Source organism: Phytophthora parasitica (genome assembly GCF_000247585.1).
Source record: "Phytophthora parasitica INRA-310 unplaced genomic scaffold supercont2.28, whole genome shotgun sequence".
Lineage (NCBI taxonomy): Eukaryota > Oomycota > Peronosporomycetes > Peronosporales > Peronosporaceae > Phytophthora > Phytophthora nicotianae.
Genome location: NW_008649014.1, coordinates 675,039 through 691,160, shown reverse-complemented (window position 1 = coordinate 691,160; position 16,122 = coordinate 675,039). Strand labels below are relative to the sequence as shown.

Genomic DNA, 16,122 nt, shown 5'->3' with positions numbered 1-16,122 from the left:
GCTTGGCTGGACGAATCAGTAGTGACTTCATTTAGAGACTTCATCAACGCAAGCTTTGCCGTGTCAACGGAGGGGCTGCTTCGATTTGTGGATGTAGAGCTTTGGCTCAGCTTTTACTCCGTGACACCGGCGTTCTTCTACGACCCTACCGCGATGACCCAGGCTCGATACGCGGAAATTATCCGCGCTTGAGGCAAGAAGAACAGACATGACGATGTACAAATCCAGTGGTCGGCACCTATGTGTCACGACAGAGATCTATCTCACACAGCGGAACTTGCTCGTGTGTTATGCGCGAAGATCGCATATGTCGCCGATGTTTCGATTATCTATCCCGATGATGACATGATACGGACTCGCTCCCAGGCTGTTGCCGATCTTGGTTTGGTACATGTGCGAAATCCAAAGAAAAAAGGGCAAGATTTTTAATTAAGAAAAGTGCTTTAGCACTAGTGTTGTTTGTTCCAGGTATGGACCTGTTCAGCACGGGATCGTTTCACTGGCAACAGGGTCATTCTTGGAGGCATTTAGATTCACAAGGTGAGTACACTGTTGATATTGTGCGGGTTTTATAACGCTCTCTTAGTGGTGCGGCAACAGAAAGCCAAATCAAGCTTGGAACGGTATAACGACGTGTTTCAACAAGTTCCATACAGACAAGGAGCTGCTACGCCCATGCGAAGTGCCAGAAGAACTTCATGAAACTGTTTGGCAAGAGAATCGAGCAATTCCCCCGTCAAGAAAGCGAGGTTTGCCACTCGATGAACCACACCGCCGCGCACCAAGTGATAGATTGATTGCAACAGAAAGCCGATGCTCTCTCCGTTTGCAGCAACGTTAGGAAACGAGTTAGTATATTTTTGTCCTGGAATCGTTGGACCAATCGATAGAAGACCTACATGAGCAGCATCTAGTTTGATTATTATTTACAAAGTCCTAACTTGCTTTGAGCGACAACGAGATGATCAGCGTAGCAGACATCCGTCTTGCAATGCTTGAGTTACTAACGATCTCAATTTTTACCTTCTATTGGCACGAAGAAGGGCAACTAAGGATTGGTCCTATTTTTGTCCTGGAAATTGCTAGTGTTGGGGTTAAGGAGGTTGGAGAGGTCTCCCGCTGACCGTCAGCATACAGCAACGGACAGAATACAACTGCCGCCACAACTAACCGGAGTGTCTGCTGCCACAGGTGAAAGACATATTTTCTCTACCTGTGGCCTGACCTGTCAGGTTTTTGCCACTTATATCACAGGTGGAGAAGTTATTTTTGAGTGCATAAATTACAGATCCTTCACAAATTAATACTATTTAGTGGCTCTGATGAAACTGGCCAGTTTCGAACCAATATGCCCCCCCCCCCCCCCAGTCCGAGGGCTGCAGGCCGACGTCTCCTCGCTGTTGATCCTCTGACGGAGTCGGCTGGGTAAATGCAAATGGGGATTGTGTGGGATATAACAGCCAGTCGCTCGTGTCAAGAAATGATGCGAAGAAACGTCGAATAGGTGACGATAATGCCGACAGTGAGTGGAGCAAAGTTGAAAGTGAATTGTCGGCTTCAGAAGAGGAAAGCGCGGGCTTTGCTGGCTCCGGTATCGTTGGATCTACGTCACTAGTGGAATGTCAAGGTCTAAGTACTACTATCTTCGGCTTGGAAAGCTTTCTCGGAGTACTTTGAGACGTACGCTTCGGACACGTATCAGCCATTCCGGTGAGCTAGTTGTTATTTAGCAGTAATAATTGTAAGGTCTCACTGTGCTACTTTTTTGACAGCATTCGTGACACTGTTACAGTGGAAGCTATGAACAAGAAGACCAGAACACGCTGTACATCTGGAGCTCCTAGTGTTTTTTCCAGACTATTGTGGCACGGACACGGAGAAAACTAAACCTATTTACAGTCGCACCTACATTTGCACTCACGGTGGAAAACCTAGATATCGTGATATGTGGCACTAGATATTTTATTAGCCTCGTACGCTTTAAAATATAGGGATTTATATTATTGTCATTGTTATGCAGGAAAAAAAAACGAAGAAAACTTCAAAGCTACCGGTCTACAGGATGCCGGCCGTAGTGACCGCTCGAATTGTGAAACAATTTAGTCGAGAGGATTGCGATAACGGTGTGTATCGTGTTGAAGTCTCGAAAAGCGTGACAACGCACCATCACAACATCGCACAATCACTTTATCGACGGTACGCTGAAAACCTAAAGGTTGTTGATCCGTCCCTGCTTGGACTGGCCAAGAATCTTTACGAGGGCGGATCTTCGGTGAAGCGGATTCTACAATTCCTTAAGACTCGCTCTGGTTTGTGCGGTTCTGCTGTTACGCTGCACACATGTATATCTAACTGTTTTTTTGTATATTACAGACAAAATCATAGTATCGGAAGATGTTCACAATATTGTTCAGACGTTCAAGCTGGAGGAAGGGAGGGTGCCCTTGAAGCTCGAGTGAAACGCGTGCTTCACGAGCTTTCTGCCGAAACCGGAAACGTATCACGTGTGGTCACAAATGATATGTATTCACGGCTAGTAAAACTCACATTCTTACAGTATAAACTGAGATAAAATATCTCGAGGATCTTTGTTACCTAGCTCGCCGTTTCATGCTGGCTTGGAATTGAGAGTAATAGCATTGTTACACGCAGAGCTACTTGACATGAGTTGGCGACACAAATATATGGGCCGGAAAAGGCTGTCTTAGGCGCTTGGTATACTCTTGTCACGCCCCATACTCCTATCTTCTAGTCTTTTAGTACGTAGTTCACACGAATACACCAAAACCCGGACTGAAATCTGTATTGGATCCGGGATATCTACTGAAAAACGATGAAGGCCTGGACTAATTCACCAGATTACCCATGATTATGGGATGTTGGGGTTATACGGGTCCACACTATAACACTAATTTCGCAGGTGTCAGGGGTTAAATCAAGTTTAACAAGAGCCCGAAGGCTAACTGGTGTCCTTGGTCGTACTTTTAGAAGGGTAGGTCTCCTGGGGAGCTGCCAGATTGCTACCACAGAAGGAAAAAGTGAGGCTGCCACCACTACCTACCAAAAGGTCAAGTTGCTCTCTTGCATAAGCACATTCTGTTCAATCACGCCACTGCTCTCCGAAACATCAGTAACCTCTATCGATAGCATATCCGCGATAATATAGCTTCTCCACCACGTATTTTAAAGACAGGATTGATCCGATTATAAACTAAATTAGTGTGGACAAAAAAATTATCTGTGGCAGCAGCAACGTCCACAACTAACTGTCAGTTCTAGAGGAGTAGCATTCTCTAGGACATAAAAGAGAAACATATGATCCACATGAATAAAGATTATAATTGAACTCAAATATTTTTTACTTACAAACAGTAAGGTAAAAATATATTGGCAAAATCGTGTCGATTGTCGGTATTATTGGTGGCCGTTCTATTATGTTTAGACATGGACAGGTCCTCCTTAACTATGAAGAACTTAGCCATGTGTGGCAGTTACATTCTGTCCGTTACTGTACAAACCAAATCAAAATTGCCTATCACCTCCAGATTGTACTTAGTGACAAATAATCGTCAATTATTACTATCAATAGGTCGATAATTATTGAAATTAAACGTTTGGTAAATCTACGTCCGAAGAAGTCCAGTAACTGCACTATAGAACTGTAGCGGAGTCAGGAATAGCAGTACAAAAATTCGGATAAGCTAATCATAGAGTTCCTTTCGGATATTTTTGGATGTCCCAATTCTTAACTCCAGTGCAGTTATGAGGTGTGCTGTTACTCCAAGGAACTTATTTTTGGAGCAACACTTCATAACCCTTAGTAGGCGGCGTGCGCGTCACAGTGTTGACGTCACACAGGACCCCGACATAGTGACAATCGACCTAACGGAGAGTGACGTTGAAGACAGCTAAAGAAGAACGTTGCAGTCAGTGACTGACGAGCGCTAGGATCTGTGGCTGAAGGTGGCGGCCAGCATCTGAAAAGGCGTGGAGGGCGAGCAGTCACCGAGAGAAGATCGCTTAGGAGGAGCGACACAGCGTCAGGTACGACGAAGAGAGTGCAGGAAGGAGAGGCGACGTCGACGGGAGAAATGGACGGTCAGGAGGCCAGGTGCATAGTTGGTAAAAAGAAGTAGTCTTCGTAGGAGAGCTCTGGACGGCCGGCGGTGGCCGCCTAACTCTCAGTTGCGATTCCGCCAGTACTGGGCAGGATTAAGCAGCTAATATACGCGTGGGGTTTTGCGGTTCTACGGGGCCGGCCTCACCCAACAGAGAGAAAGACTTACTGAGCGAGGGTGACAGGGCGAACAGGACATTGGTGCGTACTGAGGCGGTAGATTGAAGTGGCTCGTGGGTTCGGAGAGCGGGGGACAGTGGTTTGCGACCACTGGGGCTGAGGAGGACGCTGCTGAGAGCAACCCCTTGCCGTGAGGAGAGTTGTCGCCTGGAGCTGCCCAGTGGCTGTCTCCAGGATGACTTTTCATACTGTATGTCGTCGGCAGGTGAGCCGCGGAACCGAAGTCGACGCGGGGAAGCGCGTTCACCACCCTACCGCTATAGCCGGGCGGCACCAAAGGCGACTGAGACGCCGTGCGGCCAAGGTAGTGCCTGATCTATATTTTTCGCCTGCGTGTCATGCATGACACACTCCCCTCATCCGTGGGTACGACTTCACCTTGATTAGCTGCGTACCCTCAAATAGCCCCGGAAAACTACAGCTCTCTATTTGCTTGGTTCGGCCCGCTGGCGACCCAACTTCCCTCGGAACGCGCTCTGCAGAGTCTGAAGCCTCAAATTGCTTGATGCGGCAGACCCATCGCGTCAGTATGAAGAAAGAACATGGTCATCCACTGTGTCGACCTTGCAGTCAGCAGTGTAGCCATAAAACGACGGTAACCTTGTAATGGTACAGCTCTTGAAAGTGATTCCTCCGGATAGTAATAAAAAAGTGGCTTCCTTACGATATCACTACAAAGAGGATTGTCTGTACTTAAGTAGAGCAGGATGGTTCTGCAATAACAATGACCGTCGTTCCCTATTTGTACAATAAGCTACTGAACGACAGTTCTTTAACAGTGCCGTCTCTGATCTCAAAGGTATTCTGCTGTTGCAATAACACATTCCACTCCGGAGCGGTACATGTAGGCTACATGATGTAGTTTTTTTTATCCGCACTGCACCACCGTATCGTACATGTACTGACTGAACTGTACTTTGAAGTTTAAAAAAAACATCTCTAATTTTTCCGTTGTCGTGTTTTCGTGCGGGCACCTTGCCCAGTGCCACAGGAAACATAGCATTGAGGTTCCGTGACGGGTGCCCCAATAACGGAGCCAACTGGTTCATCTGGAAGCGATATCAAACGGCTCTTTTCGCTGGTTTTCGCAATGGATGAGGGATTAATTCCCACCAGTTGAAAGCAATTCGGAACCAGCCATCCAGCTCACGAGACCTTGAAAGAAAACCTTCAAGGTTTCGGGGGCACGCGCTCCAGGCAAAATGCGGGATTTGACTTGGCTAGTTTTTGCGTCATGGCTACCATGTTCTGCTCGTCTCACTGACGCTTTGTATCGGCCACGTGCGGCCACTGAAAGTTCCTTGATCCGTGTCTCCTTCCTCACCAAAGTTCATCTCAGCAGGCCTTCCCAATCCATGGCTCCAGGCTCAGTACCGAAATCTCCCTGAACGAAGGATTCGTGACGAAATGCAGGTCTTCGGAGTTACCGCGCTGGTTTTCCTGGCCCTCCAGGGCTCCGTGCAGGCTGTACAGAATGCCATCACGTGTACCACAACTGCGGACTGTGCTTGGGGCGAAACTTGTGTGGCTGGTGACGCAGACACATCCGTCCAGGCCTGTGTAGCACCCACGGTTTGCGGAGGCTCCTCGATGGGCAACTGTCCGTCCGATGACACGGGCAAACTCGCTTGCCTCTGGAGACCATTCAACGACTGCAGTGAAGGTTGTGCCATTCTGAACGGAAACAAGGGCATCTACAAGTGCGTGTCTATTACGCGATGCGATGCGTACTACGGAGGTTCCAAATGCAGTGGTAAGCTTACAAACTAGATTGATACAATTGTGTTAATATGAGTGACTAACTGTATCTTGTGGTGGTTATTCAGACGGTTGCAGTGTGAATGGAGTACGATGCAATGGCCAGGGATCGTGCAACATGATGTCGTCCAATGCTGACGGAACGCCAGTGTTCGGCTGCACATGCGATAATGGCTACAGTGGAGAAAAGTGTGAGAATGCTCCAGGTTCGACGAACACATCCTCTACCGATACCGACGACGAGGACTCATTCTGGGGAGCGCTAGACGATGGATCTGATGATGATGCATCTAAGAATGGATCTGATGATGCCAATGCCGACGACTCTGGTACCTCGGACGATAAGTCCACAGATGCATCGGATGACTCAGCTACGGACGAGTCGTCTACTGATACGTCCGATGATTCGTCAACTGATGCCGATCAATCAACCACCGATGCATCGGACGAGTCGAACGCCGACGACAATGCAGAGGATGACAGTGCGTCTAGCTCCAGCTCGGCGTCGTCGTCGGGCGAACTAGCTAACAGCGAGTCGGTGTCTAGTACTTCTCGTAGTGGCATCCGACCAGGAGTTCTGATCCTCGTACTCGTCATGACAGCGTTCTTCTTGGTCGGCACGGTGTTGTTGGTTGCGTACTCGCGTAGAAGGAAGCAGCAGGAAGAGGAGGAATACGCCAACGCCCTTGCTTCCACACAAGGTGTCGGCGCTGTGGGTGCGAGAGATCTTGCAGCTGGTCACACCGGCCGTACACCGAGATCCAACATCGCTCGCATGTAAACAGACATGTTCCTTTAGAAGGAGCATATTTTACAAACTACTAGTATCACCTTGATATGGCGTTGCGGCCTCTTGAAGATCATAACGAAGCAACCATCACAAAATAGAGCAAAATGTTATTCCAATCCAACTCACTCACAATTGCGTCCTTCGAAGAAATTCACAGGCAAGCCCCGCGGCAACTTTGGGGAAACCTCAGCTTGATAATTCCAACGAAATGAAGTCGCTATTACAAGTCGCTATTACAAAAAAAAACTACTAATTGTAGATAGAGCAATCCAGAAATCGTTTGCGAAGACAAGTGGAGCCGCGCGCTAAGCCGCTTGGCAAGCGCGCTAAACTTACTGATAACCAGCGAGGCCACTGTTGAGATGGTAGACGAGTCAGACGTATCTTTTCATCGGGTGACGTTAGCATGTGACGACCTCGAGCCGAGCCGCCGCTGTTGGAGCTGTAAACGAAGCTTGATCTTCTTGTCTTGATCTTCTTGGGACAACGAGCTTCATGCCACGATAATCCTGCCGTGGGTTGCGCCGCAGGTGCCTGCTTGTCCTGTCTCGCCGATTTGATTCCAAGACTTGTCATAAAGTCTCCTTCGTATAGCGATAGTCTGGATTTCTATATAATTTATCAAAATTAAAAGATATTAAATTTTACGGGTATGCTGCAATTTTCAGCTTACGCATCATCAGGTTAGACAGAAATCGGATTCTGACATTTGTTAAACCTGATACTGCGTCCTCCTTCTCTGATGCCCACTAAATCCAGCGAGTCGAGGCGCTGCGTGGGTGCGAATCATATCCATTTCGGTGATTACCCAGCACCTTCAGCACCTTTGCCTCGCGCACTGATGATCCCAAATTGCACAGAGCTCACCAGGATAAATCCTCAAAATTCACACACGTATCGGCAGAGAGTTAGCGACGGTTTTGTCCACAAAAATCTCCATGTGTGGCGCGAATGCCCGTGACCAACGGGAACAGTTCAGTGCAAATATCAACGAGGCCTCGAAAGAAATGTCGTTTTTGACCCGCGATTTGAACATTGGTCCGGTACCGTTTCTGTCTCTAACACTTGGTGTTTGTATGGGACAAGTGCGGCACAAATATTCCGCTCTCCCGCCTGGCCAAAAAACCGGATCGTCGAGGTTGCCCAATTCCAAAAGTGACGACATTTGTCCAGACCAAATGCGACTGCTAGTGGCGCTGCTCGCGCTGGCGCTGGCGCCCTCGCCTATGAAGGCCATGCACATGGCTGTCAACTGCAGCAGCACTGAAGACTGTGCGGACGGCGAGACGTGCGTGGCGGGCGACTCGGTCACTTCCATTCAGGCCTGTGTGGCTGGCACCGTATGCGGCGGCTCGGCGGCTGGCAACTGCCCGTCGGACGCGACTAGTGGCCAACTGGCCTGCATCCAACGCGACGGCGTCTACAAGTGTCTGTCCATCGACCGCTGCGACGAATACTTCGGTGGATCTTCGTGTAGTGGTAAGACAAGGCGAAATATTGCGTGGGGTTAAATACTGCCAGAGACTGACGTTGTTGGTGTGTTTAGACGGCTGCAGTGTGAACGGCGTACAGTGCAATGGCCAAGGATCGTGCAACTTAATGTCGACCAGTTCGGATGGAGCGCCGAGCTTCAGTTGCTCGTGCAATGAAGGATTTAGTGGAGACAAGTGCGAGTCCGGCTCGAGTACGAGTTCAGGCTCTACGACTTCCAGCTCCAGTTCCAAGACTTCCAGTAGCTCTTCCAGTACAGAAAGTTCTAGTTCCAAAGCTTCCAGTTCGTCCAGCGCTTCCCAGGCAACTAGCTCCTCGGAATCTTCCAGTTCGTCCACATCGACGTCTTCTAGTGTATCAGGCTCCAGTAGTACGTCGCGTTCAGTCTCTGGGTCTGGCAGCTTCTCGTCGTCTGTAAATGGATCACTGAGTAGCTCGTCGTCGTCGTCACTCTCATCCGGGTCGAGGGAAGCGACAAACAACAACGTGAACCCTGCGTCAGCCAACAGCGGCTCGGTGGCGTCTGAAGCGGACTCTGGCGGCACTAGCTCAGCTGTGTTTATCATTATCGGCGTGCTGGCTGCCTGTATCATCATTGGTGCGCTTATGTTCGCCATGTACTCAAGGAAGAAGAAGCGCGAGCAGGACGCGGAGGCCGGTGGCTTCGGGGGAGCAGCAGCGTTTGGAGCCACTGCTGCTGGTGAGAGCGAGCTTGGTGGCGGTACAGGGGCCGACACGCCTAAGAGCAGCATCGTCACCATGTAGACAGGAACCCAAGAATGTTTTTTTAAGAAACATACCAGCAATCTATCCTTATGCTATCCCTTACTGTATTGGTTACGGTCAAATAAGGGTATTTCCCCTAACAAGTTAGAGACGACTCTCTTATTGAAAGGTTGCCGTTTTGGTTACAGTTTCGAGGTCGAGAATGGCGATGCCTCGCCATAACGATGTGTTGTATCTCGTTGCGCAATATCTACAGGCTACGGGGCTGTATGCCAGCTCTTTAGCGTTGCAACAGGAGAGTGGACTGGATGTGACTTGGTTACGGGGTGGTTTGCATGAGGTTGCGTTGCTACGGCGTTGGGTTTTCGCTGGAGATGTAACAAGAGCTCGAGCGTTGTTGCAGCCTTTGAAGAGTATCAATGAAGTATCCGAGGAGTTTACGGCTGCATTATTAGCTCTGGACGAGCTGGAAATATTGATGAAGACTCAATTCCGAGGTGACACGCAGTCGAGACTCGCTCAAGTCAAGTTAAAGTGTTTTGAAAAACTGGTTCCTCTGTTTAGAGCTCCTGTTGATGTAGACGAGAGCGACGTGTTCAAGTATGTTGCAATGCCGAAGTTACAACTTGTTGGATTGATACGTGATGCTGTGCTATTCCACCGGCAGATTGGTGATGGTACAGCTCGAGATTGTATTTCGGTGACGAGTATTGGCGAGGACATTGCGTCTGAAGAAGAGCACGATGGAAATGAAATTTTGCTACTGGATAAACGACATAACGAAGTGTTGATCGAAGAGACTGCAGTCGTTCCAGAAGATCAAAGTGTGGCGCATTCAGTTGAGTGGACGATGTGGCAAAAACAACAACGCAACCCGATGGCATTTTCCATGAATTTGGATAGATTTCAATGGCAAGAAGATGACAGTGAGGGGATTGATGAAGACTTTATTCAAGATGTGAAGGAGACTGCTGATGCTGCCGTGAGCTGTGAGATTGACGTGAAGATAATGGTAGATGCTACCGTGAGCTGTGAACTGGATACTAAGGAGACTGTAGACGCTGGCGTGAATTGTGCACCAGAAGAGAAGAAAACTGCCGATGTCGCTGTAAGTTGTGGATCAGATGAGTGCAGCGCCGTGGCCACACAGACCGAAAGTATACCGCCGCTTGGCGAAATAGTCGAGGAACGTACTGTGAAAGATAATAATTGTGGCGAAAGAGTCGACGATATCCATCGTATCGGCCTGGAAAGCAACAACTCGATTGTAATGAATGCGGAAGCTGACAACAACCAGCGCGGTGGTAGCAACTTGGTTGCAGTGGAAACAAAATCTAGCTTAGAGCAACCGCAAACAGCTCAACGTGAACAGATTCAGCAAGCTCTAATTACCAGTCCCGCTATCTCAAGCCAAGACTTCACTGCTAGCTGGGCTCAACAGAGTTCAAACAGTCTTCAATTGAATCCGTACCCTGAAAATGGGGAGCCCCAGCAGAAACAAATGTTCACCGAAGACATTCTTCCACCTGAACAAGATAATTTTGCAGACCTGCAACACGATCTCAATGATGAACTAGATTTCGATGTTGAAATCCCGATGGGGCTCAAGGGTCCACCGCTGCACTACGACGAACTTAAACTCGACCATGTGGTGTGTGCAGGCGTAATTGCTGAAGTGAAAGAGCCTCAAGCCGTACGCGCGTTGGACGTTCATCCAACTGGAAACCACTTCGCTGTTGGTACAAATGCACGTGCGTTACGAATCTTTAACTTATCAACCCCCTTACAGCAGCGACAGCAGCAATTATCCTGGTCTTCCCCTCAAAACATGATACTGCCGCTACTCCCCGTAACACTTGAAAGACACAAGCATCACGACTCGGGTATCTATTGTGTTTCCTACAATCATCATTTACTCAACTATGGCGATACTTCGATGGTTGCGTCAGGTGCAGCCGATGGATCCGTTAAGGTGTTGATAACAAAAGATAGAGATCCATTACAGAAGCAGCAAGTCGACGAATTCTGGATACAGCGAGGCGACGTCAACGGGTTAAAGGGCAAAACTCGGGCACTGGAATTTTCATCCCCTCATTTACTATGGACTACCTCAACTAACGATCGTCGCTTGAGTTGTTGGGATGTTCAACGAACTCACAAACACTCAAATAGTGGACCCTTTCAGACACTTGATGGTCATGTTGGGGAGATCCAAACGATCGCTATGCCTCATTCAGCCTCGACTAGCACCTTATTGCTGAGTGCAGCCCTCGATAAAACAGTACGTCTCTGGGATACGCGTAGCAGACGTTGTGAGCGCTTAGTGACGTCTGGGGAGCACGCTGCGTTTGCCCTGCATTTCCACCCAAGTGATGACAAACTGGTAGTCTCAGGTCACCAAGACGGTAGCGTTTCTCTTTGGGATCTGCGATCTACCGCACGAGAGGCTTTGCAGATTATTCTGCCTCACCAAGACGAATGTCGATCTGTGCGCTGGTCTCCTGGAGGTCAGTGGCTGCTCAGTGCCGCCTTTGACGGTACGATCTGCATCATGCAAGTCTCCAGTTCAACGTTGCAACCTGTTGCTAGTTACCACAAACATTACGGTAAAGTGTTACAAGCGCAATGGCATCCAACCGAACCAGCATTCGTGTCCTCAGGTGCGGACAAGCGGGTCAAACTCTGGGCCTTCGCATAAGCTCGATGTAGCCATCTTCTTCAAATGCAATGTGACGACAGAAACGTACAGTAAAGCTCCGATTAGCGCAATAGATCTACAAAATGGCTGCAAAAGGACGAAGCCAAGATAACTTTAGCTACATAAGCGATCAACAATAGAGGTATATTTGAATGAATCGAAGGCATGCAACGCAGCAAAAGCAACAGCAGTCGCTCTTCTCCTCGCCACTGAAAGGATCCCTTTTACTTGTTGCCAGGAGACTTGGAGCGTTTGTTTTTCTTCTTCTTGTGGCTGTTGGAGGAGCCACCGGAGAAGCCCTTGGGGTCGCACTCCGGACACAACCACGTGTCCGGATGGCGGCCATCGGCCAGACCCACACACTCGAGATGGTACCATTGCGACGGGTTGGGGCACGTCTTGCCATCGCACGCGATCATGTTGCCGTAGCTGGGCAAGTTGCAGATGCAGTAGAGTTCGTTGTCCTCGCCCGTGTCTGCGTCCTTTTTGTTCTTCTTGTTCTTGCCACTCGAGTTGGCAGGTTTCGAACTGCTCGGTGGAGCTTTGCGACCTTCACTCCGTCCGCTGTGGCCGTTGCTGGATCCGCTCGAGTGGCTGTGGTGAGTGGACGAGTTCCCGGAGTTTCCGTTGCTCGTATTGTGGCTCGAGCTGTTGTTTGTGTTGCGACCGGACGAGACGGACACGGAGTGGTCACGTTGGCGCTTGCGGCTGTTGGACTTGCGCTTGGCCTTGTCGGCGGCCGCCTGCGCCTTGCGCTCCTTCTCACGGACAGTCGAGCGCTTGACCGCCGTCCGCTCGCCATTACGCAGACGCTGCATGAAGGCGACGATGGAGTCGTCCTCCTCCACCTCCAGCGACATATCGAAGTGACGAGCCACCTGCGCTGCCAGCTCCTCCTTGTCCGCGTCGTCGTCGAACTTAAGGTGGTAGAACTTGGCGTAGCGCCTCAGAGCTTCGACCTGCGCAAGCGTCATTTAGCTAGGCACTACCGCGGGGGTAATAAGAGAACTATACGTACACCCAAGCTCTTGAAGTCCACCATGAGTCGCGGCGGGTACAGCACACGCTTTAGACGCTGTTGGGAGCTCAAGTCGTCTACGTCGTCGTAATAGCGGCCGTCGTCGAGCTCTGCGGTTGACGGGAGGTAGATATAAGCAAGAGCGTTAGTACTGCTGAATAAACATCCCATGTCTTCCCTATATACCTTCTTCCATCATGTAGAGATCGTCGTGCTCGTCCTAGGGGAAAGAATGTGCGTTAGACAAGGGGGAGGGGGAAACGTGCAACGCCACGAAGAGAAGAGCAAGGGGGAGAAGGAGCGGCACTCACCATGGTGGTGATGCGGATGGAGGGGGCTGTGGGGCGGAAGCTGGAAGAGATGAGGGCGGCCGTCTGGTACTCTGGTCTCGCTGCGCTGCCGTTCAAATATGAAGGGATTTCTGTGTGCGAGGTCGAGCGGCAGTGGACAGTCCACTCCTGTCCGATGATATACACTCTTGAATCCACACAGTGGACGAAAGCGGCGGATCAACAGAAAAAGGGCAATCGACAAGAATATCGTATGGAAAATCGAGTTTGATGTGAGTGTGTTCGGATTCCGAACTTCGGAATACATGTAGTATAACCCGATCGGAACTTGGACGCGCACACCGCAACATGCAATGGAACTGGAAGATAGCATGTAGCAGAAGCGTGTACATTGATGGCAAGTGAAGGCTGTATTGCTGTATAATCCAAGAGCTTTGCATTATTACAGAGATTCTTGTGGCTGTGGTAAATTCGATCCAGTTGAAACTGCAACTTTTCATTTGCGCTACTAAGCTCTACGGTTTGCAGCCGTAGGCTCAGGTGATGTCGACTGACCCTACCAGCATAGCTTATTTCTCCATACATATTATGAGTTTTGTGTAGTGTACCCAAGAGAGACTGAAAAACGGTAGCAATCGTTGTATATTGCCTTCGGAGCGATGCGTACTTGTATTAGAGGCTTTTATGACTATTTGGCATGAGTCTATGAGGTAACAGTCTCGTGGCATTGTTTTCAGTGGGGGTAATTTACCTGTGAACTGAACGTCATCGGAAGTGATCCCATAACTTTTTAATTAAAGGTGTCATTTCAGAGACAATTCGTGCACCTTCGAAGCATTCCACATTCTTTCGCGCCACCCGAGCAGGACTCGGTGGTGGAGTGGTCTGCTTCAGAATTGCTCCTTCCACCATGACACGACTCGGCCGATATTGCTACCTTCCTGGTCATAACGACACTGCCGGCCTGACATCAGCCCGCGCTTCCCATCGAAGTATCGCAGCACCCCATATACGACTTGTACACGGTCTGGCCGCCTTCGCACTGCATCAATGTACCGAGCAAGTCTTCGAGTGGAGTGCATCAAGCAAATTTGCTTCATGAACTGCTGTGTCCATCACCTCATGTCGCAGATTCACCACCTTTCTAATAAGATACCATATTTACGAGGGGTAGCCTTCCCCGTCAAACTTGATCAAAAACTGACGGGACGCCTGCAACTTCGAGTCAACATTCGTGCAATTACTGGCTCGCGCTTAAGATCTCCAGCTATGACCGACAAGAACCCCACCTCCCCCGCCTTCAAGGCCTTCGTGGACGCATCCGTACGTACCCCCAACGTCGTAACCTGCAGACGGAGGAAGAGTAATCCATTGTATCATATTTTTTACTAACATAATATTTATAATCTGCTAATTGCAGGCCGGTGCCATGGGTGCACTCTTCGCTGCCGTGTTGCTGTATCCGCTGGACGTAGTGAAGACACGACGTCAAGTAGACGTGGACGACAGTAAGGAGGAGGAGACGGAAGAGGCCAAAGCAAAAGCCGTGGAGCTCCGCAAGAAGAAGGCGCACAACCTTCTGGTGGCTGTGTGGCTCATCTACCGCAAAGAAGGAGTCGAGGGTCTCCTCGCTGGCCTCAGCTCTAAGGTCGTGCACACTGTGTCGTCCAACTTTGCGTATTTCTACTGGTATTCGTTCCTTAAGACGGCGGTAGAGAAGCACTCGAGCACGCCTATCACTACGGGCATGAGTCTGCTCATGGCCTCCACTGCCGGAGCTTTAAACATGTCCATGACGCTCCCGTTGGAGATGATCAACACTCGGGCTCAGATCCAGCCCAGTGATGATGAGTCTAGTGACTCTGATGATAAGAACAAGACCTCGGAGCCCCAACGACGCACTATGTGGGGCATCGGTAAGGAAATCTACGCCGAGGACGGGCTCATGTCCTTCTGGAAGGGATTTATCCCGTCCTTGGTGTTGGTGAGCAATCCGTCCATCAATTACACCATCTTCGACAAGTTAAAGCTGCAGCTACAGCACTCCAAGATGGCGGCTAGCAATGCCAAGCGTGTGAGCTCACTGACGGCGTTGGAGGCGTTTATCTTGGCTGCTATTGCCAAGGCAGTGGCCACGATCATCACATACCCAGTGATCCGTGCCAAGGTGTTGATGCAGGCGCAGAAAAAGCAGATTGCTGGACAAAAAAGCTCGCATGGTCACCATCATGCGGAAATGGGCACCTCAATGCTGCAGGTGCTGAAGCGTATTGGCGAACTGGAAGGTCCCAGCGGCTACTTCAAGGGCTGCTCGGCTCAACTCTTCAACACGGTCCTCAAGAGCGCCCTGTTGGTCATGACCAAGGAGCAGATCACCAAGTACACCATGCGCGTGCTGTACTTGCTGCGCCGGAATGCTGGCCCCAAGGCGATTGAGGCTGCCAAGGCGTAGATTGGCGGTTTATCTGTTTTTCTCAATCATGTACGAGGAACATTGCAACGCACTGAGATTTTTTTCGTTTTCTTAACATACTTGCGAGTATGTAAATTATGCACGTCTATTTTTTGGCGTTGATCATGTTGAGGAACAACACAAGGAGACCAGTAAACCCGCCCACTAACACGCCCACCATCGCCATCCCTATCAACTTCTCGATCAGGTTCAATCCTTGTAAAGGGCTTTTAGCTGTAAACGACCTCAGACGTTTAACGTCCCGGTTTGTTATCTCAATCTTTTCTCCGGAATTCTTCATCTTCATGACTTCAGCGCAGCAGCTTGTAGTGTCTTTAAATCTGATGTCTTCCTCATTTGGGTGTTAAATTTGGGAGACTTCTGAAAAATTGTCTGGAGTTTCCCTAGGCCTCCTCTTTCTTCGTCACTTTTCGTGTCACTCTTGAGGTAGTAGTTTGCTTTGTCGCCACTGGAGTTGTTTGGCTTCGAAGCTGTCTTCACGTTCTCAACTTGATCAGTTGTGCCCGCTGTAGCGTGGTCATAGCAACATCCAGCAAGGATGGCCATCATAACCACTAGAAGACAGATGAGACGCATATTTC

The 16,122-nt window shown here is 49.5% G+C and overlaps 9 protein-coding genes across 9 annotated transcripts; 5 read left to right on the top strand and 4 right to left on the bottom strand.

Annotated features, from left to right (window-relative positions):
* Positions 1-2,062: 2,062 nt before the first annotated feature.
* Positions 2,063-2,459, top strand: PPTG_12360 (hypothetical protein; the record flags this gene model as incomplete). The annotated part of the gene is made up of 2 exons (XM_008908097.1): positions 2,063-2,309; positions 2,374-2,459. The coding sequence occupies 2 exons, from the start codon at positions 2,063-2,065 to the stop codon at positions 2,457-2,459; spliced, it is 333 nt and encodes a 110-aa protein (XP_008906345.1).
* Positions 2,460-2,869: 410 nt separating this feature from the next.
* Positions 2,870-6,002, bottom strand: PPTG_23044 (hypothetical protein; the record flags this gene model as incomplete). Its single annotated transcript, XM_008908096.1, has 5 exons — positions 5,194-6,002; positions 4,287-4,613; positions 3,628-3,651; positions 3,062-3,096; positions 2,870-2,900 (listed from the first exon to the last, which is right to left on the bottom strand). The coding sequence occupies exons 1-5, from the start codon at positions 5,344-5,346 to the stop codon at positions 2,870-2,872; spliced, it is 570 nt and encodes a 189-aa protein (XP_008906344.1). The 5' UTR covers positions 5,347-6,002.
* Positions 5,585-6,881, top strand: PPTG_12359 (hypothetical protein). The gene is made up of 2 exons (XM_008908095.1): positions 5,585-6,050; positions 6,124-6,881. Exons 1-2 carry the CDS (start codon positions 5,705-5,707, stop codon positions 6,834-6,836), a joined length of 1,059 nt encoding a protein of 352 aa, XP_008906343.1. The 5' UTR covers positions 5,585-5,704; the 3' UTR covers positions 6,837-6,881.
* Positions 6,882-8,444: 1,563 nt separating this feature from the next.
* On the top strand, positions 8,445-9,101 carry PPTG_12357 (hypothetical protein; the record flags this gene model as incomplete). Its single annotated transcript, XM_008908094.1, has 1 exon — positions 8,445-9,101. The coding sequence occupies one exon, from the start codon at positions 8,445-8,447 to the stop codon at positions 9,099-9,101; it is 657 nt and encodes a 218-aa protein (XP_008906342.1).
* A 163-nt stretch (positions 9,102-9,264) lies between these two features.
* On the top strand, positions 9,265-11,923 carry PPTG_12356 (hypothetical protein; the record flags this gene model as incomplete). Its single annotated transcript, XM_008908093.1, has 1 exon — positions 9,265-11,923. One exon carries the CDS (start codon positions 9,265-9,267, stop codon positions 11,758-11,760), a length of 2,496 nt encoding a protein of 831 aa, XP_008906341.1. The 3' UTR covers positions 11,761-11,923.
* Positions 11,878-13,202, bottom strand: PPTG_12355 (hypothetical protein). The gene is made up of 4 exons (XM_008908092.1): positions 13,090-13,202; positions 12,965-12,998; positions 12,779-12,888; positions 11,878-12,719 (listed from the first exon to the last, which is right to left on the bottom strand). The coding sequence occupies exons 1-4, from the start codon at positions 13,090-13,092 to the stop codon at positions 11,985-11,987; spliced, it is 882 nt and encodes a 293-aa protein (XP_008906340.1). The 5' UTR covers positions 13,093-13,202; the 3' UTR covers positions 11,878-11,984.
* A 1,040-nt stretch (positions 13,203-14,242) lies between these two features.
* PPTG_12354 (hypothetical protein) lies at positions 14,243-15,750 on the top strand. The gene is made up of 2 exons (XM_008908091.1): positions 14,243-14,391; positions 14,489-15,750. Exons 1-2 carry the CDS (start codon positions 14,338-14,340, stop codon positions 15,518-15,520), a joined length of 1,086 nt encoding a protein of 361 aa, XP_008906339.1. The 5' UTR covers positions 14,243-14,337; the 3' UTR covers positions 15,521-15,750.
* On the bottom strand, positions 15,627-15,821 carry PPTG_23043 (hypothetical protein; the record flags this gene model as incomplete). Its single annotated transcript, XM_008908090.1, has 1 exon — positions 15,627-15,821. One exon carries the CDS (start codon positions 15,819-15,821, stop codon positions 15,627-15,629), a length of 195 nt encoding a protein of 64 aa, XP_008906338.1.
* Positions 15,822-15,823: 2 nt separating this feature from the next.
* On the bottom strand, positions 15,824-16,087 carry PPTG_23042 (hypothetical protein; the record flags this gene model as incomplete). The annotated part of the gene is made up of 1 exon (XM_008908089.1): positions 15,824-16,087. One exon carries the CDS (start codon positions 16,085-16,087, stop codon positions 15,824-15,826), a length of 264 nt encoding a protein of 87 aa, XP_008906337.1.
* Positions 16,088-16,122: the final 35 nt, after the last annotated feature.

Excerpts from the sequence above, each read along its gene's own strand:
- PPTG_12359 (XM_008908095.1), top strand. The coding sequence starts at position 5,705 with ATGCAGGTCTTCGGAGTTACCGCGCTGGTTTTCCTGGCCCTCCAGGGC. Across the intron at positions 6,051-6,123 it reads CGGAGGTTCCAAATGCAGTG|ACGGTTGCAGTGTGAATGGA; the intron begins GTAAGCTTACAA and ends GTGGTTATTCAG.
- PPTG_12355 (XM_008908092.1), bottom strand. Across the intron at positions 12,889-12,964 it reads TCTCTACATGATGGAAGAAG|AGCTCGACGACGGCCGCTAT; the intron begins GTATATAGGGAA and ends CGTCAACCGCAG. Across the intron at positions 12,720-12,778 it reads TGGACTTCAAGAGCTTGGGT|GTCGAAGCTCTGAGGCGCTA; the intron begins GTACGTATAGTT and ends ACGCTTGCGCAG.
- PPTG_12354 (XM_008908091.1), top strand. The coding sequence starts at position 14,338 with ATGACCGACAAGAACCCCACCTCCCCCGCCTTCAAGGCCTTCGTGGAC. Across the intron at positions 14,392-14,488 it reads AGGCCTTCGTGGACGCATCC|GCCGGTGCCATGGGTGCACT; the intron begins GTACGTACCCCC and ends TGCTAATTGCAG.